We start from the raw sequence: 21,290 nt of genomic DNA on the forward strand, positions 1-21,290 counted from the left end.
AGAGAGTATTTCACAAACCTGCCACCATCTGGGTCGTGCGTCTAGATCCTTACTACCACCCCCTCCTTATCCCCAAGGTGACCAAATCTGTGCAGTCAAGATGTGGCTATATCATAGCCTTGTAAAGAGAGATAATAACATTCCTGTCTTTATATTTGTCAGTGTGTTTTTCAGTATCCAAGTAATCCTTTCAACTATATTGCCAGTCTGTGTCTACCCTCACTTCCAGATCCTTAGCCTCATCAATTTACTGCATTCCAATACCATCGTAATAAATGTCATCCTTTCATACCAAAATGCATAACCTTACACTTTTCCATATTAAACTGACAAAAATTATTCTTTGCACATACACTGCCAATTTATGTAAATCAACCTGCAAGATCTCTATGTAAAGTTTACAGAGTGTTTAGGCATTCTACTAATCACTTTCGTTCTGAATTCTACTTCACCATATACTACTCTGTTGTCTGTCAATCAGTTCCTCCACCCCATCCATGCTGCCAACTTCATATTCATTCCTACTGCCCTGGCTTAAAATAGTTTTCCATGAGGTATTCTGTCAGATGCCTTTGCAAAATTTAGCATTATCATGGTGCAGCATTTCCCTTATCCATCTCAGCTGTCACTGTATAAAATGCAAATAAATTACTAAGGCAGTACTTACCTTTCACAAAGCCATGCTTTTCATTATAGAGTGCTATATTCCTAACCTCCCATACCTGAATTCTACCTTTAATCAACTTTTCCAGTACCTGAACCACTATTCCTGTGATATCATTTTGTTTGTAATTTGCTACTTTTATCTTCAGGCCTCCTTTATGTAATCGAACTATCTTTCCACTTCCTTGGAACCTTGCCAGAGCTGAGACTTAGATTAAACAGGTCAGAAATGCTGCCATTCCTTTGTACATTCTCATAACACAGTGGCAGATTATCCAATAGCTGCACTAGGTGTGCACCTAGGGCCTCGTCGTCTCGAGGGGCCTCAAAAATTACATAGCAAAAAGATAATATGCCTCTAAAAAAACAAAGAGACAATCTTAAAAATATTTTTGACTTTACCAATAAGCAATGCTAGTGGCGAATGGTCTTTTTCAGTCTTAAAGAGAATAAAAAATTATTTAAGAAATAGTTTAGGGCAGACTCATTTAAATGATTTATCTATAATGTTTATAGAAAATTATATAGTTAATATGTTAAATTATGATAACATCGATCAATTTGCAGATTTAAAAGCATAAAAGGTAACATTGTAAGTTGTTACTAACTAGACAAATGAATAATTATAAATGAAGAAAAAACTTGTTATTATTTATGGATTTTATGGTCTTTTTAATATAAAAAAACACTTTTACATAAAGGGCCTTAGAACAAAATTGTGCCTAGGGCCTCAAAGGAATATAATTTGCTACTGTCATAACACACAAGTCAACATTCCATCCAATTCCACTGCTATTCATATTGATAGGAATAACAATGAACCTCCAGTTGATCTATCCTCATCCCTACGCGTGGGACAGCTGTTCCTGATGTGGGAGTACTTCCCGGTGATGGAAGTATTTACAAATCCCATTTCCTCCGGAAATGGGAATCCTGGTAGTCTTGCATTACTTTGGCATGTCAGACAGCCCTCGATTTGACCCTGCAGGGTGTTGCAATAAATCCTATTCCATTGTCTTGTCTGGGGGCAAGGAAGGTTTGCTGCAGTGTTGGCATAATGTCCAGATAACATTCCACTTCAGAGTTCATTTTTTGCTTGCTGGATAGTGAGCATCCTTGTGTGGCTCTGTGGTAGGTTGGGATCTCTGGTACCAGACATCAAAAAATCTCTTTGAGCACGAATCCTTCATCCTCAAATTTGGTTGGGCCCTCACAAGGCCCCACCAAATACAGATACCCTTGATAGATCCTTTGATAAGAGAAATAAGAAACAAACAACATCTGACACATGCACACATAAATATACCATTATTTCTCATCATCCATGCAACAGGTGAAGAGCCAGTAGAAAAAATATTGCCCTTCTTTATTCCAGAGGATTTAGGTGAGCTGGAAGGATCTCCAAGAACAGTTAAAAAAAAAAAAAAAAACTATACTCCAGTAATATTTTTCTTGCAACATGTTAGCAACACTCCGAAAAACTATCAAAGTGAGGGGAGGATACCAGTTACACTACTAATATCTTAAAACACTCAAGTATTCTAATGGTGATATTAGAATGAGATCTTTATGTTTCAGGTGAGAAGATATGTTAGAACTTGAAGATCAAGGAGTGATAAGTATGAGATGCATTCTCTTATACATAGGGATGATCGTTTAATTTTTTTTCCCTTTTAATAGCTGATTGACACACAAAAGGCCACAAGACCTATAGCATACTAGTGCCATGTGTGGGCAAGAGGAATAGAAGAAAGGAGGAGTCTGTTCTCATTTTGCTTGAACAGCTGAGGATTGTAATCTTTGGATGAGTTTCCAAATTAAATTCTCTTCTTTTTCTATAAGTAGTTTTAAACAGAAAGCTGCATCCATTGTAGAGCATCCTTTTCTAAATCCATTTTGACATTCTAAAAATATTTTTTCACTGTATATTTTTAGTTTTTCATTAAGTATTCTGCTATATATTTTGTAGCATGTATTCAATAAACTAATACCTCTGTAGTTAGCAAGTTTTGTTTTATCCCCTTTTTTAAATATAGGTATTACTATGCTTATATTCCATTCTATTAATTCCACTCCACCATACACCACCCTTTGATGTCTATCAGCCCCCCACCCACCCACCACCATGCATGCCACCAACCTCATATCCATTCCCATTTGTCCATTTGTATATATTTTATTTAAAAATTTTAGTCATCATTGATGAAATTTTTTTCCAGCAAATTTATACAGTTTGGAGTTTATCCCATCTTGTAAGATATCTACATCACCTTTATCAATTATTGCCCTTAGTTTGGCATCATCAGCAAACAACTGAATGTCTCTCTTCAAACCTTATGCTGTATCATTAATATAATTAATTAAAGGGTAGTGGTTCTAGTATAGAACCACTACTCTTTACAATGAGGATAACTAGGTGGAGAATCCTGGGACATTCCATTAGTAATCATATTATTAGTAGAGTTATTGCTCAGATTTGCCTTAATTCCACTCCACCATACACCACCCTTTGATGTCTATCAGCCCCCCACCCACCCACCACCATGCATGCCACCAACCTCATATCCATTCCCATTTGCTCCAACTTATGTAATAAATTCTGCTGTTACCTTATTATAAAATGTGGATAAATTACTGATGCAGGACCTACCTTTTATAGAGCCATGCTGCCCCATATAAAGTATCATATTCCTATCCCCATTCCTGAATTTTACTTTTAACCAACTTTTAGAATACTTTATTCACCACTCCAGAGATATTAATTGGTCTTCATTTGCTACTTCTTTCTTGGAGCCAGCTTTATGTAATGGAACTATCTTACCCTCTTTTGACTGCCTTGAAACCTTGCCAGAGCTGAGACTTAAAACAACTTCATCAGAGGCACTACTAATTCACTTGCATATTCTCGTAGTAGACAAGTAAATATACCATCCACTGCTGTATTCACGTTGATATTTGTCAGTATACTGAGTACCTCCATTTAGAGGTGCAAACTGCATTTTTTTAATCTAAGATCTCATGATAAACAGAATGATCCACAAGGGCTTTAATATGGTGTACTGGACCTACCCCTTTACAAGAAATGCATGATGTTTCCTCCTTGGTACTTTATTGTAGGTACTCCATATCTGGGATTTTTCTTTTGATTTTTGGGATGTGCTTAATCCCATCAGATGAAATTAAATTTGCTTTTATCACTAAATAAGATCTTAAACCATTTTCAGTAGCTGTACAATTAAGATGAGTCTTAGCAAAATTTAATCTGGTCTTTTTGCAGAAATAAGTGGTTCTTACTAGGTCAACAACCTAATAAACATTGTTCTTTCAGACGCTGTTTTACAGTCAAAACATATATTTAGTCCATAATTCTCACATTATTCTTTGTTAATAGCTGTAGCAGGCTTTTAAAGTTATTGCTCAGATAGCCTTTTAATAAATTTTTCTTCTCTATTCATTGTTTTTTATGGACTCCCTTGTCTAATTTTGTTTTTCCTCATCTGGCATTATAAAGTAAATTTTAAACATTTGCTGTGTGTGTGTGTGTGTGCACGCGCACACCCGTCCATCCTTGTAAAGCATAAATTGTGGCTTCTTTAAAGTTTGCAAATTATTCTTTTGGCATGGCTAATTAATAATGAATAAAGTATGTTTGTTATTAACACATTTTATCTACAAAAATATTGCTTTTAACATATGTAAGATTAGTTATTATAAGTTTCATACATAAAATGCATTCATAATAATTTGTCATAATATTTATGAACCCAACAAAGTTCTCCCAAGAAACCCAGCTGACCAAATATGCATACAGTACTCAAGATACTGCTGAATCATAACCTTAGAGACAGAGATAACAACTTTGAATCCTTCAGACTATTTGTCCGTCCATCATGTGTGTGTGTGTGTGCCCGTGTGCATGCCCACCCGTCCGTCCGTCCGTCCTTCCTTGTAAAGCATAAATTGCGGCTTCTTTATAGTTTGCATATTCTTTGGCATGACTAATTAATTAATAATGAATAAAGTATGTTTGTTATTAACACATTTTATCTACAAAAATATTGCTTTTAACATATGTAAGATTAGTTATTATAAGTTTCATACATAAAATGCATTAATAATAATTTGTCATAATATTTATGAATAACAAACTCAGATAAAATATGTAAACATAACAAGTTTTGGTATTAAACTATTCATACTGTGTATGCTTCCAATCAAAACTACTATGACTGATGAGTTCGTTACAAATAGTCTGACGGATTCAAGGTCAAATATTAATTTGTGAAAATACTTTTGAGAGCTACTGTAGCTTCTTTAGTGTTTTCACTGATTTCTCTCATATTCCTTACATATAAGTTTATTCATTTGACTCTCTGTAGACAATAGAATAAACAAAGTTGGTAGATTTCCATATTTAATTTGCCATCTTCATTAAAAATGGTGGCTAAATAGTTGAAATATGTAGATTATCCATTCAGGATGCAGTTTATAACAGCAATTGTTCAATTTAGTTAAGGGATATTGCAGGGTTAATGGATTTATTTAGGAATATAACATCATCTGCATAAAGTAAAGGGTTTAGCTACCATTCCCAATTCTGATATCAGGTTTACCACAACTTTCCTTCATAATGTAATCCATGTAGGTGATGAATAACAGTTGAGATAGTGTTCATCCTTGTCTTACACCTGATTTTACATCAAACAATATTCCTATACCACCATTAATTCTAATTCCAACTCACAACTCAAATATAGACTGTCTTGCTCAATATAAATTCCTATTTATATCATATTGTAACATTTTGAACAGTCTTTTCCACATTTACAAAATGTAATACACATCATTGTTATATTCCTAGTTTTCTGAACTATATATTCTAAAGTGAATCATATTGTTTTAGAATCTTCAATACAATTTCTTCTTTTCTGTGTCCTCATGGGGAGCGTGAAGCGTGATTTGGCCTTGTGGCCCACGTTCTTCTCCTAGTTTTCCTTCCACAATTTTTCTTAGTTTCTTCTCAAGTATGCATACATAAAACGTACCTGGTATACTCAGTAGGGAAATTCTTCTATAATTCTCACATTCAGTTTTATTTCCCATTTTAAGGAGGGGTGCTATGAGACCTCAGCCCAATCATTTGGAATTGGACTTTCTGATTAGTCCTTCTTATGTAGTGCAGTCATTGTAAAACTTTTATACTTCCATATTTGAGCATTTCTGGTCGAATGGTCAAATATCATCATCTACACCAACTTCAGATAAAAAAAAACCTTATGGATTTGTCTACCACTGTTCTTTTACTTCTGATTTCATTTAGCATTGTTTCAAAGTAATTACTTCAGGGGGAGTAGCCCCCCCTCCTTGTGTGTGTGTGTGTGTGTGTGTGTGTGTGTGTGTGTGTGTGTGTGTGTGTGTAATCATGACTGCAGTCAGTCAGATCTAGCAGACCATGCATTGGATAACACACAGAATCAAATGGGGGGGGAGAACATACTTCCATCACAGCAAGTTTAGAAATGAAAGATTTTTTTATGATCTACAGCTGCCCTCAAAACCCAACCTAATTTAAATAAATATGAGTTTGATTCTCATTGTGACAAGGAATCTTTATATGAGTTTTTCAATTAAAAGTGAAGTAGCAGGGTTTTCCCCCCTCCTGAAAACTAAAATTTTTAATCCTGCATACAGGCAAATCAGAGGTAAATACAAGCAGTTTACAGACAAAAAAAAAAAAATACTAGTGGTGGGCAGTAGATGACAGTGGTAATAGTGGTTCTGTGTAGTTGGAGGATTAAATAGTGGAGACAGCAATTTGTAGAGTGCCCTCCCTCGATGAGTCCTTTGAGGTGTCACATAATAATAATAAATATAGATGTGTTAAAACTTCCAAAAATATTAGAAACATTAATTCTCAGAGATCTCATGTTAAAACTGAGGGCTCCCTACCTAGTTAGAGATCTGAAATCTAGACTTATGTCTACAGAGTTTCACTTTGCTTTTTGGTTGCCTCTGCATGAGTGTGTGTTACAATTCTATATTGCTCCCTGAAGATGTCTCTGCAACTGTGAAATAATCAAGTATTAAAGATTCATTAATCCTTTGCACTTGTTCAGCATAGTAGGAATGGCATGCCCTACAGCTAGATTGCATTCTTTGGGTTGGCAGTGGACAAATGGTGGCTTAGCTCAGGTTGCTACTGCACTGTGCATTTCCATCAACTTGGTCACTTGTTGTTTTAAGGATACTTGCGACATAAGACTGAATGATATAATCACGTAATCACAAGAAAGATATTTATTTAACCAAATATTTCGGTCTGGAAATAGCAGACCATCGTCGGTGGTATTACAAGAACAGTTTAAAAAAAATATACAAGCTAGAATACTAACAATAGATCGTTGAAATTAGAACATGCCGCGTGATGTTATATCACTAAGTATGAAACGAAATATTTTGAAGTAGAAACATGATTGAATTTGCTATAAAAAAAAAAAAAAAAAAAAAAAAAAAAAAAAAAAAAAAAATTAATGAGTAATCTTGATTAGGCTTTCCCAGATTTTTGATATAGATATGCAGTCATTACGATTCAGGTTGGGATGATGGAGCAAGGCCTCCACGCTTTCCTTGAACAAACGTTCGAACCTATAACGGGATCTATGTAAGAGGCGAGTTTTGGACCAAAGGATGCTGTGGTCAGTTTCAATCCCGTGTTGAGCCAAACCAGACTTTTCAGGTTTATTGTGAAGAATGGATGATTGATGTTCTTGGATTCTTTTTTCAAGAGAACGTCCAGTCTGTCCAAAGTAAGAGAGATCACAGTTGCAAGGAATTTGATAAACTCCAGGAAGAGATAAAGTTGAGCGTTTGTCTTTAGGAGAAGGAAAATGAGAAGACAATTTGTTAATAGGAGAATACGTAGCTGTTAAATCATATTTCTTCAAAATTCTTGCGATAGGTTCTGAAATACCGGAGATATAAGGAATAGGTACTCGACGTATTGAATCTTTGTTGTTTTGTGGAGGATTATAAGATGTAAGAAGACGTTGAATACTTTTTTCAGAAAAGCCATTGAGTTTCATGTGTTGCTGGATAGTAGAAAGTTCTTTCTGTAGATAATCAAAAGTAGAACAATTAGTTTTGGCTCTTTTGATGAGACATTTTATAATTCCTGTTTTTTGACATGGATGATGGGCTGATTCTTTCAGAATATAACGACCTGTGAATGTTGGTTTCCTGTATACTGTAGTTGTAAGAATATTTGAAGATGATCGGATGAGGAGAACGTCTAAAAAAGATAACTGGTTGTTTTCTTCTAATTCCATAGTAAACTTTATGCGATGATGTAAGGAATTAATACTGTTTAAAAAGGAAGATAAAGTGTTTTTACTGTGAGGCCAAATAGCAAATATGTCATCTATATATCTTACCCAAAAAGATGGTAGAGGGAAACTAGATGTGAAGAGGACTTTTTCTAAATGTTCTAAATAAAAGTTGGCTAAAGCTGGAGAAAGAGGACTTCCCATGGCTGTTCCTTCTACTTGGCTATAAAATTTGTTTTGACATATGAAATAACCAGAATGTATAACGAAATCGAATAGTTTTATAATATCTTGAGGAAAGATGTCAGCAAGTAGTTTTAAAGTTTCCTTAAGAGGTACATTGGTGTATAAAGATTCTATATCAAAACTAACCATAAGATCTGTAGGTTGTAAGGAGACATCTTTTAATTTTTCTAAGAAATCTGAGGAGTTTTTTAAAAAAGAACTCGAGTTGCCAATGTAAGATTTCAGTAATTTAGCTAGATATTTGGCTATACGGTAAGTAGGAGAATCAATGCAATCTACTATTGGACGAAGAGGATAGTCAATCTTATGGATTTTTGGAAGGCCATAAAATCTAGGAGGTCTTGCAAAATGAGTTTTAAGTCTTTCAATTGTGTCTTTATCCAAACTGATGACTTCATCAAGGAGAGAATTTAATTTCTTTAGTTGTCTGTTGGTTGGATTATAATCAATTTCTTGATATGTGGAGCGATCTCGAAGCAAAAGAGAAAGTTTTCTTCTGTAATTTACTGAGTCCATAACTACTGTTGCTTTTCCCTTGTCAGCTTTAGTGATAATGAGGTGATTATTTTTTCTCAAGGACTGTAAAGAAACAATAAAATCTCCTGGAGCTCATAATATTTACTGGAACACAAGTTTATCTCTAATCCGTAATCAACTTAAAGCTGCTAAACGTGATCTTGCTATTCACAGTCATCAGACTTCTGATTTACGCACCTATATATCCACAAATTTGGATCCACATCTTTCTCACATAGTTCTAAATGTAGCTAAACGTTCTACTCAACGTGCTTATAATAAACTAAGTCAACATCTTAACCGTAAATATGAGGCTCTTTCGTCTAAACAATCCAAGCCATTCATAACTCCAGATAATTGGATTGTAAATATATCCGGACGTCCTTTGACTAAAAGCGAAACCCTCATCCTTTCAAAAGGACATGATTTTTCTATTGTTCCAAATAAAATACCATATCTAGATTTCCTAGTTAACATTGAAAGGAATCTTAATCATCTAACCAGCGATAAAGCTAATGCTCTTCGCCTAGAAGTCGCTTCTTCTCTACTTAAGGCTAAACTTCCTCCTTCTAACATATCTCCTTCTGAAATGAAATCTTTACAGTCCTTGAGAAAAAATAATCACCTCATTATCACTAAAGCTGACAAGGGAAAAGCAACAGTAGTTATGGACTCAGTAAATTACAGAAGAAAACTTTCTCTTTTGCTTCGAGATCGCTCCACATATCAAGAAATTGATTATAATCCAACCAACAGACAACTAAAGAAATTAAATTCTCTCCTTGATGAAGTCATCAGTTTGGATAAAGACACAATTGAAAGACTTAAAACTCATTTTGCAAGACCTCCTAGATTTTATGGCCTTCCAAAAATCCATAAGATTGACTATCCTCTTCGTCCAATAGTAGATTGCATTGATTCTCCTACTTACCGTATAGCCAAATATCTAGCTAAATTACTGAAATCTTACATTGGCAACTCGAGTTCTTTTTTAAAAAACTCCTCAGATTTCTTAGAAAAATTAAAAGATGTCTCCTTACAACCTACAGATCTTATGGTTAGTTTTGATATAGAATCTTTATACACCAATGTACCTCTTAAGGAAACTTTAAAACTACTTGCTGACATCTTTCCTCAAGATATTATAAAACTATTCGATTTCGTTATACATTCTGGTTATTTCATATGTCAAAACAAATTTTATAGCCAAGTAGAAGGAACAGCCATGGGAAGTCCTCTTTCTCCAGCTTTAGCCAACTTTTATTTAGAACATTTAGAAAAAGTCCTCTTCACATCTAGTTTCCCTCTACCATCTTTTTGGGTAAGATATATAGATGACATATTTGCTATTTGGCCTCACAGTAAAAACACTTTATCTTCCTTTTTAAACAGTATTAATTCCTTACATCATCGCATAAAGTTTACTATGGAATTAGAAGAAAACAACCAGTTATCTTTTTTAGACGTTCTCCTCATCCGATCATCTTCAAATATTCTTACAACTACAGTATACAGGAAACCAACATTCACAGGTCGTTATATTCTGAAAGAATCAGCCCATCATCCATGTCAAAAAACAGGAATTATAAAATGTCTCATCAAAAGAGCCAAAACTAATTGTTCTACTTTTGATTATCTACAGAAAGAACTTTCTACTATCCAGCAACACATGAAACTCAATGGCTTTTCTGAAAAAAGTATTCAACGTCTTCTTACATCTTATAATCCTCCACAAAACAACAAAGATTCAATACGTCGAGTACCTATTCCTTATATCTCCGGTATTTCAGAACCTATCGCAAGAATTTTGAAGAAATATGATTTAACAGCTACGTATTCTCCTATTAACAAATTGTCTTCTCATTTTCCTTCTCCTAAAGACAAACGCTCAACTTTATCTCTTCCTGGAGTTTATCAAATTCCTTGCAACTGTGATCTCTCTTACTTTGGACAGACTGGACGTTCTCTTGAAAAAAGAATCCAAGAACATCAATCATCCATTCTTCACAATAAACCTGAAAAGTCTGGTTTGGCTCAACACGGGATTGAAACTGACCACAGCATCCTTTGGTCCAAAACTCGCCTCTTACATAGATCCCGTTATAGGTTCGAACGTTTGTTCAAGGAAAGCGTGGAGGCCTTGCTCCATCATCCCAACCTGAATCGTAATGACTGCATATCTATATCAAAAATCTGGGAAAGCCTAATCAAGATTACTCATTAATTTTTTTTTTTTTTTTTTTTTTTTTTTTTTTTTTTTTTTTTTTTTTTATAGCAAATTCAATCATGTTTCTACTTCAAAATATTTCGTTTCATACTTAGTGATATAACATCACGCGGCATGTTCTAATTTCAACGATCTATTGTTAGTATTCTAGCTTGTATATTTTTTTTAAACTGTTCTTGTAATACCACCGACGATGGTCTGCTATTTCCAGACCGAAATATTTGGTTAAATAAATATCTTTCTTGTGATTACGTGATTATATCATTCAACTTGGTCACTGTTTCACCATCAGAAAAGGAAAAACATCTTTGTATACTTTTTTAACATATTCTTTTGTATCAGATGTATAAGTCATTCGCTCTCTTGAATAGTTCACCAATAAACCAGAAATAGAAGTATTTTGTTTAAAAATTGCCTGACTCTTTGTTAGGACCACCATAAAAAAAAATCTCTCGGATGGCCTACATGTTACAGAGCAATTTGTATGCATCACCTGGGAGATGCCATAATGTAGACACGACACAACCAAGCTAGCAGCCAGTATCGATCTCTTATCTTACAGATGATAACAGACCTGTAGAACTAATCTGTTACACACAGGCACCAAGTGCAAAAGGTTAAGCCTAAACGTGAGTAATGATTGGACATTAGGTTTGATGGAAGCCTTGGTCAATTCTCTGCACACCTTAAAAGGTTATGTGTAAATCTTCTCCTGTTATCCACCTTTGATCTTTAAGTAACTCCAAAACAGATATTCCTATCCAAAACTTACAGATTATCTTCAGTATAACTGGCAATTCAAGAAGTCACAAGTGAGATATAAACCATGTATGCTGGAGTGATATAGGTTTAAAAATAAAAATAAATAAAAAAAAACATATTGTTTACAATTAATAAAGAATTTCCCAAATTTTTGATAATAATGATAGTCATTCTGTATTCAAGTTGCAATAGTGCTATATAGCAATTTTTTTTTTCTCTGAATAAATGCTCAAATTCAAAATAGCATCTTTGTACAGGATGAGTCTGTGATCAGATGATTCTCAGGTTTGTATCACTCTGTGCTATGCTAGACTGGACTTTTTAGGTTTTTATAAAGAATGCAGGATTAATGTTCATAAATTCTCTTCACAGTGGAACATCCTGTCTGTCCAAAGTATGAGAGAAGACAGTCACAAAGAATGTGGGAGGGGAAAGAGGAGTAGTTTCAAAATGCAGCCATATTGCTTTCCTGGACATATTCCTCTTCTGGTATCCTAACAAGTTCATTGTATTGTAAGCTTAAATTCATAGATCAATATATACAACAAGACTTAGCATTGTTATCCATCTCAAAAAATTGTCATCATCAAAATGCTATGAGACAGTCTGTTCCCTCAATAGAGCATACATTGTCTGCTCCAGCCTAATGACCTTAAACTAGAACAGTTTCATTATAGATACTCACAAGCCTATTCCTAAGAACTCCAATAAGGGCTACAATCCTCTGTTGCCAAAATCTCTGAACCAGTTTCAAGGATCTTAAAAAAATATAACCTTCACTTACACCGAAGATGATATGTAAGTTTCAGATCAAATATTTGTTTATATACATTTAATAATAAACCTTGTTTTGTCTAAACATTTCATGCATTGGTTTCTGGTGGCACAAGTGCCTCTTAAACTATATCTCAATCAACATTTACTTGTTCTGGAATTGTTATTGTATTATACTAATCACCTACAAATATGTTTTGGATTTTATAGCTTCTTATCTCATGAAGAGCTAAAAAAACGTTTGGAAGCATGTGTGGAAATTTTGGAATGTGAAGAGTATATGGCAGACATGACTTTTATTAGTGAGAAAATTAAGAGACACCTTGAAAAGCTGGAGAAACTAAAAGATAGTAAGCAGTTTTCATACTATAATTATCATGTACAACTTTGTCAGTTGATGTAAAAAGTTACCATTTTAATGAAAAATTTCCTTTGTATCAATTTTATATCCCATTATAAATAAAACCCATTTAATATCTTATAAGTTTTTATTATGTCCCCTCTTTTCTGTCTATTAACCAAACTTTGTAACCCTCACACCTTCAACCTATCCTCATAGGGATCATTCCACAGATCTGTCACCAACTTAGTCACTTGTCTCTGAATCCTCTACCACCTCCAGATCCCCCAAGAAACCCAGGTGACCAAAACTATGCACAGTAGTCAAGATGTAAGTGAAACAACATAGCCTAATAAAGAGAAATAATAACTTCCCTATTTTTATAGTTAGCATGTTTATCAACATCCATCCAAGTAATCCTTGGAACTATTTTATCAACTTTTGCAATATGACCTTTGAACTTAATCTATCCTGAAGTCCATAGCCTCATCAATATGATACATCGTATATAGCCTTTTCAATCTGAAGTGCATAGCCTTGCATTTTTTAACATTAAATTGACGATCATTATCCCTTTCCCACAATGCAAACTTATTTGAATCATCCTGCAGGATATCTACATCACCTTTATAAACTATTGCTCTCCCCAGTTTTGCATCATCAGCAAACAGCAGAATATCCCCCTTTAAATCTTGCCCTATATCATTGATATCCAAATTAAAGAGGACTGGCCCTAGTACAGAACCATGAGGTTCTCCACCATTCATTTTTCTAGATTCCATTCCATATACTGCTCTTTTGTGTCTGTCTGTCAGCTACCCCCATCTCCATGGCACTAGTTTCAGATCCATTCCCATTTGCTTCGACTTTTGTAATAGTTTTCCATGTGATATTCTGTGAAATGCCTTTGAAAAGTCCAGCAATATCATGGTGTACTCATTTCCTTTATCCAGTTCCGTTGTCACTTTATTATAAAATGTGAATAAATTACTAAGACATGACCAACCTTTACAGAACTGTGCTGCCCACTATAGAGTAATGCATCCCTATTTATTCACTGTTGGATTTTACCTTTAACCAACTTTTCCAATACTTTAGTAACCACTCGTGATATATTAATAGATGTATAGTTTTCTGCCTGTCTTGGAGCCACCTTTATGCAATGGAAATGTCTTACCCTCTTTTCACTCCCTTGGAACCCTGCCAGACCTTTGTCCTTTATCCTCCACTTTATATATTTGAAATCCTTTCTTTTTTAGATTAGTCTAAGATGCTTTTGTATCTTAGACTAATCTAAAAATATGACTATCAGCAATAATGTGAGACTTATTCTGCTATATGGTTATTCTCTCCATTGGTATTAATGCACAAGTGCATTTCTTGAACAGAAAGCTTAGCCTTTTTCTTCGCATTTTTCTTTCTACATTTCTTACTCGGATGTTTAAGTTTCCAACAAGAACCAGTTTTTCATTTTCCTTATGCTGGCGCTCTCTCTCGACTCAAAAAAATTTCTCCACTTCTGCCTGTTAGTATCTTCTAACAAGACACAAACACATTCAAAATCTCCTTGTCCAATTTCCCATTTTGAAATTTTTCCACAATCCACATCACCTTACTTAAAATTGACTTGTATGCTGGAAATTCATGTTTTGAATATTGTAGCCTTTCCTTGATCCATAATTTATAATTATTCATTACCTTTAGTGCTTGTTACACTGATAGTTCCCCTCCATCTAAGTCATCTGTTCATGGTGGAGATACTGGCCTTTTTTTTTTCCCCTTATTCTTTTTCTTCCCAGTCTTTTTTTTTTTTTTTCAATATTTTGTCTTCCAGACCATCAACGTCACTGGATATAACAGTTTGCTATCATGTTTAGCATGAAGCAAGCTCCGTGGGCATCCAGAAATGGAGATCCAGTCAGCTTCATGAAGACAGGCGATCATGGATGGCCTGGCCAGGATCACTCATCTGGTGCACTCCTGTAAGGATGAACAGTGTTGCAAAGTCTTATATACACGTCTATAGTCGTATATACACATCCAGCAAACCTGGATAATATTCTTTCCACCTGTTGAAAGAATATGGATAAGAAGTGCAGTTTGACCGTCATGTCCATTAGTCCTTCATGTTGAAAAGAACACTTAACTAGATTACCTGGCGTACGTAGTAGCTACGTTCAGTTGCCTACAGCAAGAAACGCATTTGCTTGCCGTTTGCTCGGTAACCGGAATCTAAGTTATATCAGACTAAATACCTATGAGTTATATTCATTTTTTGCTGCTTGTTTTTATCGTATAATTATAGTTTTTAATGCCAGCACAAAATAAGAAATCCTTTCATGCTTTCTTCACTTTATATTGTATCACTTTGGAAGATCAATGTCACTATCAATTTTTTTTTGCTAATTATTTTAATCACCAATATATTTTAAAATTATCCCAGAACTTGATCGAAGATAATTATTTTTGTCAAACAATTATTTTATAAATTCTTGAAAATCCGAATCTAAAAATGAATACAGCCTCCATCTGTTCCAAATTAAGTTTTCTTTTTTATTCATAATCTTAGTTCGAAGGTTAGTTCACAGATTGCGCGAAGGTTTGCACTCTTTTAAGTTTTGCTTTATAGAGAATCATATCATGTAACGCATAATTTTTATAACATAATCTGTAGGTTTTTGCATTTCAACTTTCTTGGTTTAGAGAGCTCATCATTGGCTGAACATTTTGACAAACCAAAAACAACAATTTTAACAGTTGTGTGGGACAAAATTTTACAACGAATACATGCTACTAGTAAATCTCTACAAGATCCCGATATGGATTTGTTTTTAGCTAATGATTTGTTAGTCTTTAGTTGGTTTTATTTTAGATATAAGAAATAGTTTTACTGCTGTAAATGAAGCGAATTTAAGAAGATTAGCCTCGTATTGAGTGTTGGCTACTCTTTCTTTTCCTTGATTGCCATTGCCTGAATATAACATTTTGTATTTATTGCTCATAAAGACCTCACCAGTTTTTGTCTTTTTTTGTTTCAGTCATCCCTATTATGTTGATCTGGTACTTATCTAATTCCTTAGCTAGCTCCATTTCTTTGCCATTCAGGCTTCTTATGTTGATAGTACCGATCTTTAACTCTGGTGATGTTGAGTTGGGGTGTGCTTTCAGATTTGTTCCAGTAGCTGACTTTTCGCTGTTCGCCATGGTTCCCGGGCAAAAACAACGGGGGGGGGGCTTGTTTAACCAGGCGATGCCCTAGCTGGCATGAAATTTTGTCATGTTGTACCATCATTTTGTATATTGGTTTAAGCCAATAAGAATACAATTTGGTCGGCTAAATCCCAAATTGCCAGCCCATCCTCGTTCGTTCAGTATCCAGGTAGATACCCAACAGGGTGCATCACGAGAAGGTGAGGATTGGACATTAAATCAGAAGCCCTGGTCAGTTCTCCGCATTCCTTTAAAGGCTATGTGGAGGTTTCCTCTCAGTTATACACATTTGACCCTTAAGCACCCCACCATATTTTCTGCAACTGAAAATTAGAAAAAAGGATGTTAGAACAAATGTATTAGATATTATGTTTGGTACTACAACAAATCTGTTTTGCTTGCATGCGTACAGCATTGTGTCATTGATGGGGGGGGGGGGCATGTTTTTCATTATGAAGAGCTATTCCAGTTGTCTCTCATTATACTATCCTTTCTAATTATATTAGTTGGTGCTAAATATATAGTAGTACATAGATTGTAAATGTCTCTGCACTATATTTAGTGATAGCAAGAAAAACAAGCACCTTTATTGTATCGAAATATTTTCATTCCAATAAGAAATAAATTCCTGAATAAAAATTATTCTTTCATTGTATTATATGAACTAAACTTCATCTGTTGATCTCCAACAAAATACTAGCATATGTGTGATATCTATTATCCATAACCCAGAAGAGCCACTGACAAAAAAGAAAAAAGTTACATAATGAACATAGGATTCACTAAAGGATCAGTAATTCTGATGTGAAGACCAGAAATTATTTATTTATGTGTATATTACATAGTAATATACAATGTGTATTACATAGTAATTTACACATAACTAATAAATAAATAGTAAGCACAACATATTGTACATGATGATTTGCTGCCCTATCAAATCAACCCATATTCCTGCTACTCTCATATGAATCAATTAATCAACATTATTAATTCATTGGATTAGCCCCTGCCTATAAATATTCACTGAGCTACTAAATGTATCCAGCTCCTGTGTATTAGTGTTTAGTTATTTATATTTTGCAAGCAAATCTCTTTCTCCTTCTTATAAGTTTTTAATCATGTCCTTCATAAAAGCAAATATGCATGTTTTGAGTTTATAGAATCACGTGTTATTTGCTCCATCCAGCAATTTATGGAGGACACACAATACTACAGATGTAGTTTATTAATAATTTATTTGCTAATAATAAAAGTATTTCTATTCATACGTGTTCTTTCTCTCCCTTATATTTATCAATCTCACATCGTTCACATACAGGTATCCCTTGATTAACGCGATTAATTAATCCCTCGATGTTACCACGTATATATGAAAATCACGTTAATCAAATATAATAATCAATGGTAAAAATTACAATTCATCCATGATTGATTACTGTATTAATAATTCATTTTATATGGTACTCTTTTAGGAAAGATAAAAAATGAATTCGAAGTAAATGTTTAATAAATGCTTGTACCTACATTAGTTATTGCAATTTTTTATCAAAAAAAAGTTATCAAGAGTCATTTGAACAGTTTTAGTTTTTTTCCTGTCGGCATAAATTCTGCGATAAGAAGCAAAATGACTCTTTAGACCTCTGCAAACAAGTATTCTTCAATTAGCATCTGGAGATCCATATCCATTACTTGCTGCTTAAGCAATTTTAAACTGTGAAATATTCTATCCAGTTCTTTGATTGTTATCTCCTTTGGAACCTCATCTTCATATTCCATTTGTTTGTTGTCTTCATATGCACATTGTTGTTCAATTTCAAGAAGATTGTCATTGAAATCTTTTGAATTTGAATCCAATAATTCTTTAACATCTGCATCAACACCATCACAACTGAGGCCTTCACCAATTGCAATGATTTCTTCAACCATGTTGTTCACAGGATTTTGAAAACCACCTAATTCATTAGCGCATTCTGGCAAAAGGTTTTTCCAAACAGCTCTCATGCAGTTAGAAGACATTTGCTCCCACAGATCATTAATGTTTTCAATTGCATGTTTAATGTTAAAATTTTTCCAAAATTCTTGAAGCCTAATTGCATTTTCTCCTGTTGTTGTTTCTACTGCCTTTGAGAATGCCTTTTTAAGAAAATAGGCTTTGAAAGTTGCAATGATGCCCATGTCCATGGTTTGTAGCAATGATGTTATATTTGTGGAATTTTGCTAAATTTAAAAACACGTTAATTAAAATTCTTGCCATGTATATAAAGGGATTGTTGTAATTAATTTTGCCATATTAATCAAATCCCGCATTAAGCAAGGGATGTAATTTCACCTTTTAATAATTCAAATTACCGACCAAATATAGCATTCTCCTTAAATATTGTTTTCTAATATAGCTTAAAACAAATGCACCCCCCCCCTGTACTTTCTAAGTAGATTTGGTTACAATCGAAGAACCCATCACAACATGTGGTGCATCTGCTGATATGCAAACACAAGATTGTGATGGAGTGCTGTTTTATCTTGCTTCACCAAAAGATCTCAACTCAGAAGATCAGTCAGGAACCCCAGGAACTTTACCTTCTGTTGCTGTTCTGAGAAGTCCCTCTTCCATCCTTTCAATGTGTCCAAAATATTTTAACTTTCTTCTGTCAATATCCTTAAGGATCTTTAAAGTTCTACTGATCTTTTCTAACAACCATTCATTTGTATGCCTTTCAGTATATGATATCCTCAACAGCCTTCTGTACAACCACATCTCAAAAGCAGATATCTGTTTCTTATCTAAATTCTTTAGGTTCCAAGTTTCACATCCATAAGTTGCTCTTGAAAAAACAACTGCATCCAAAATCCTCAACTTTGTTCCCATGGAGATGAACCATCCTTCTAGATTTTAGACAAGTCTCTGACTGTTGTTTTAGCTATTCCTAACCTTCTTTTGATGTCTTTTGAACAGCAATTCTTCACATTAATAATGGATTCCAGGTAATCAAACTTGCTGACTTCCTCAATTCTTTCTCCATTAAGGTACACTTGTTTCTCATTAACTTCCCTGTTTGTATTTCCTTTGAGAACCATAATCTTTTCCTTGCTAAGATTGAGTATTTTATGTACCTGCTGAGTAGTATTAATTATTAACTAATTATCCCCTAAGCACCATTACTTTGAATTAATAATTACACTTTAATAACTTGCTTTTGTTGTATGAAACAGATTTTCAAGAAGATGAAAGCAAATCAGCATGTGCTATTGATTTTGGCAAAATAACAAGTCGAACTCAGCTGAAGGAGGTGAGTACACTTTAGCAGAATTGGAGTTTTCTTATTCCAGATTGTTATTTTATATATATAGGGGGGGGGGGTGCTATGCTTATGCAACTGCTTAAAAAAAATTGAAATTATGTAGCCTTGGAGCAGTGTTTCTTGTGCCATAACACTAAACTGCTGACAGAAGAAAGACAGTTACTGGTTTGATTCTAGTTGCTTGCCAACTAGAGGGTTTTTTTTTTTTTTTTTTTTTTTTTTTTTTTTTTTTTTTCCCCAGCTGTTTCTAAGTTAGTCAGTCTACAGCATATGCAAGTTCAATTTTTTTTACTTTGAAATTCAGGTTGTTAATTCTGCCTTAGAAAATATCATAGAAGTCAGAATTTTTTAGACATTAGTAAGGGTTTATGGTCTCCCCCCATCCCCAGAACATTTTGAAATTATAATTTCTCTGGTAGGGTTGCTTAAGGATTAAAGCTAAATAACTGGATGGAGACTTACAAAATCGTTAAGAAACACATAGTACTGACTAGGGTCTTACCCAATGTGGCCATTCTTCTCCTTCACGTGGTGTGCCCTGTTAACAGGTATCTACTGAATGAATGAGAATGGGCTGGCAGTTTGGGACTTAAATGAACAAATTATATTCTGTATTGGCTTAAACTAGAGAACATAATGGTACAACATGATGAAATTCCATCACAGTCACCCAGTTAAACAAAGTTCCACTTTTTTTTTTTTTTGTCAGGAAACTAGGATAAACAGGGTAGTCAACTACTGGAATCAGTAGAATTCAATCAATATAAATCAAACTGGCAGAATAACTAGAAAAGTTCTATGTGGACATAAGTGTTATTACTGAAATGAAGAAAAATACAAAACAAAGATTACAGATTCAGCAAAGATATCTGTAATCAAAATGGATGCACACTGCAAGATTTTGTCATTTATAATAATATGAGAATGATGAACTTAGTATTTGAACCTAAAGAAATACATAAATATACATAGTCAGCCAGAGGATATAAATTAGTTATTGATTACATTATTGCAAATTTTAAGCTCTGGTTATTATGTGGTATTGGAAAAATTTTGATTTAAGCCAAAATGGATAAAAATAAATAAAATGGAAAATGCCTATAAGCCAAATTACAGAATTTCTTCATTACAAGATTCCCGTACTTGACAACAATATCAAAATTGCACTGGTGGGGGGGGACAGAACCCACACAAGTATAGAATGATATAGAAGAGGAATGGAAAAATGTGAAACAAATCCCGACAAAAGCAGGGACAGAAAGCTTAGGAATAAAGATATATGGAAAATAGAAAAGGAGGGCTGCAAAAGTGGAACAAAGAAATAGAAAATATTTGAAAAAGAAAAGAAAGAAAGCAGTCACCATAAGTGGCTAAATTCCAAGATAGAAGCAGAAATAGAGTACAAAAGAAATGGTGCAATTGCAAAATGAGAGATAAGAAAACAGTTTTAGAAAGATATATATGTATATATCTAAACCACAGCCAAAAACCTTTAAAATAATAAAATACATAAACAAAGAAATAAAAGAAAATGTGAAAATACAAACAATATATGTAGAAAAATGGCTAACCTATTTTTGAAATCTCTGTTTTATAAAAGTTTATGAAGTCAGAACTTTATAAAATACAGTAAATAAGATGAAAAATAGGAAAACACCAGGAGAAGACTATAAACATGGAACTATACAAAAATGTAGGTGAAAAATTTAATGACAGGCTCTTGAAAGTCTGTATTAAGGTTTTCGTTTCAGAAAAATTTAGATCTTGGAAAAAAGCAGTGATTATTACAATTTATAAAAAAAGCAAATAAAGATGATTGTAATGACTATACAGGAAATTAATCTAGCGGTGATTTTCAACCTTTTTCATAATATGGCACACTTAGACTAATTATTAAAATTTTACAGCACACTAAAAATATATTCGTT

General features: G+C 33.9%; 1 protein-coding gene across 1 annotated transcript in view; it reads left to right on the forward strand.

Moving 5' to 3' along the window:
* The window catches only part of Orc3 (origin recognition complex subunit 3), a 283,514-nt gene that overhangs the window by 179,383 nt on the left and 82,841 nt on the right, over positions 1-21,290 (forward strand). The window contains exons 14-15 of the mRNA XM_090412057.1: positions 12,721-12,860; positions 19,274-19,350. Coding sequence (XP_090268183.1) covers positions 12,721-12,860; positions 19,274-19,350 — 217 coding nt within the window. The remainder of the gene's footprint in view (positions 1-12,720; positions 12,861-19,273; positions 19,351-21,290) is intronic.

The sequence above is a fragment of the Typopeltis vanoorti genome, chromosome 22, assembly GCF_054136105.1.
Source record: "Typopeltis vanoorti isolate ZY-2024b chromosome 22, IOZ_Tvanoo_1.0, whole genome shotgun sequence".
Lineage (NCBI taxonomy): Eukaryota > Metazoa > Arthropoda > Arachnida > Uropygi > Thelyphonidae > Typopeltis > Typopeltis vanoorti.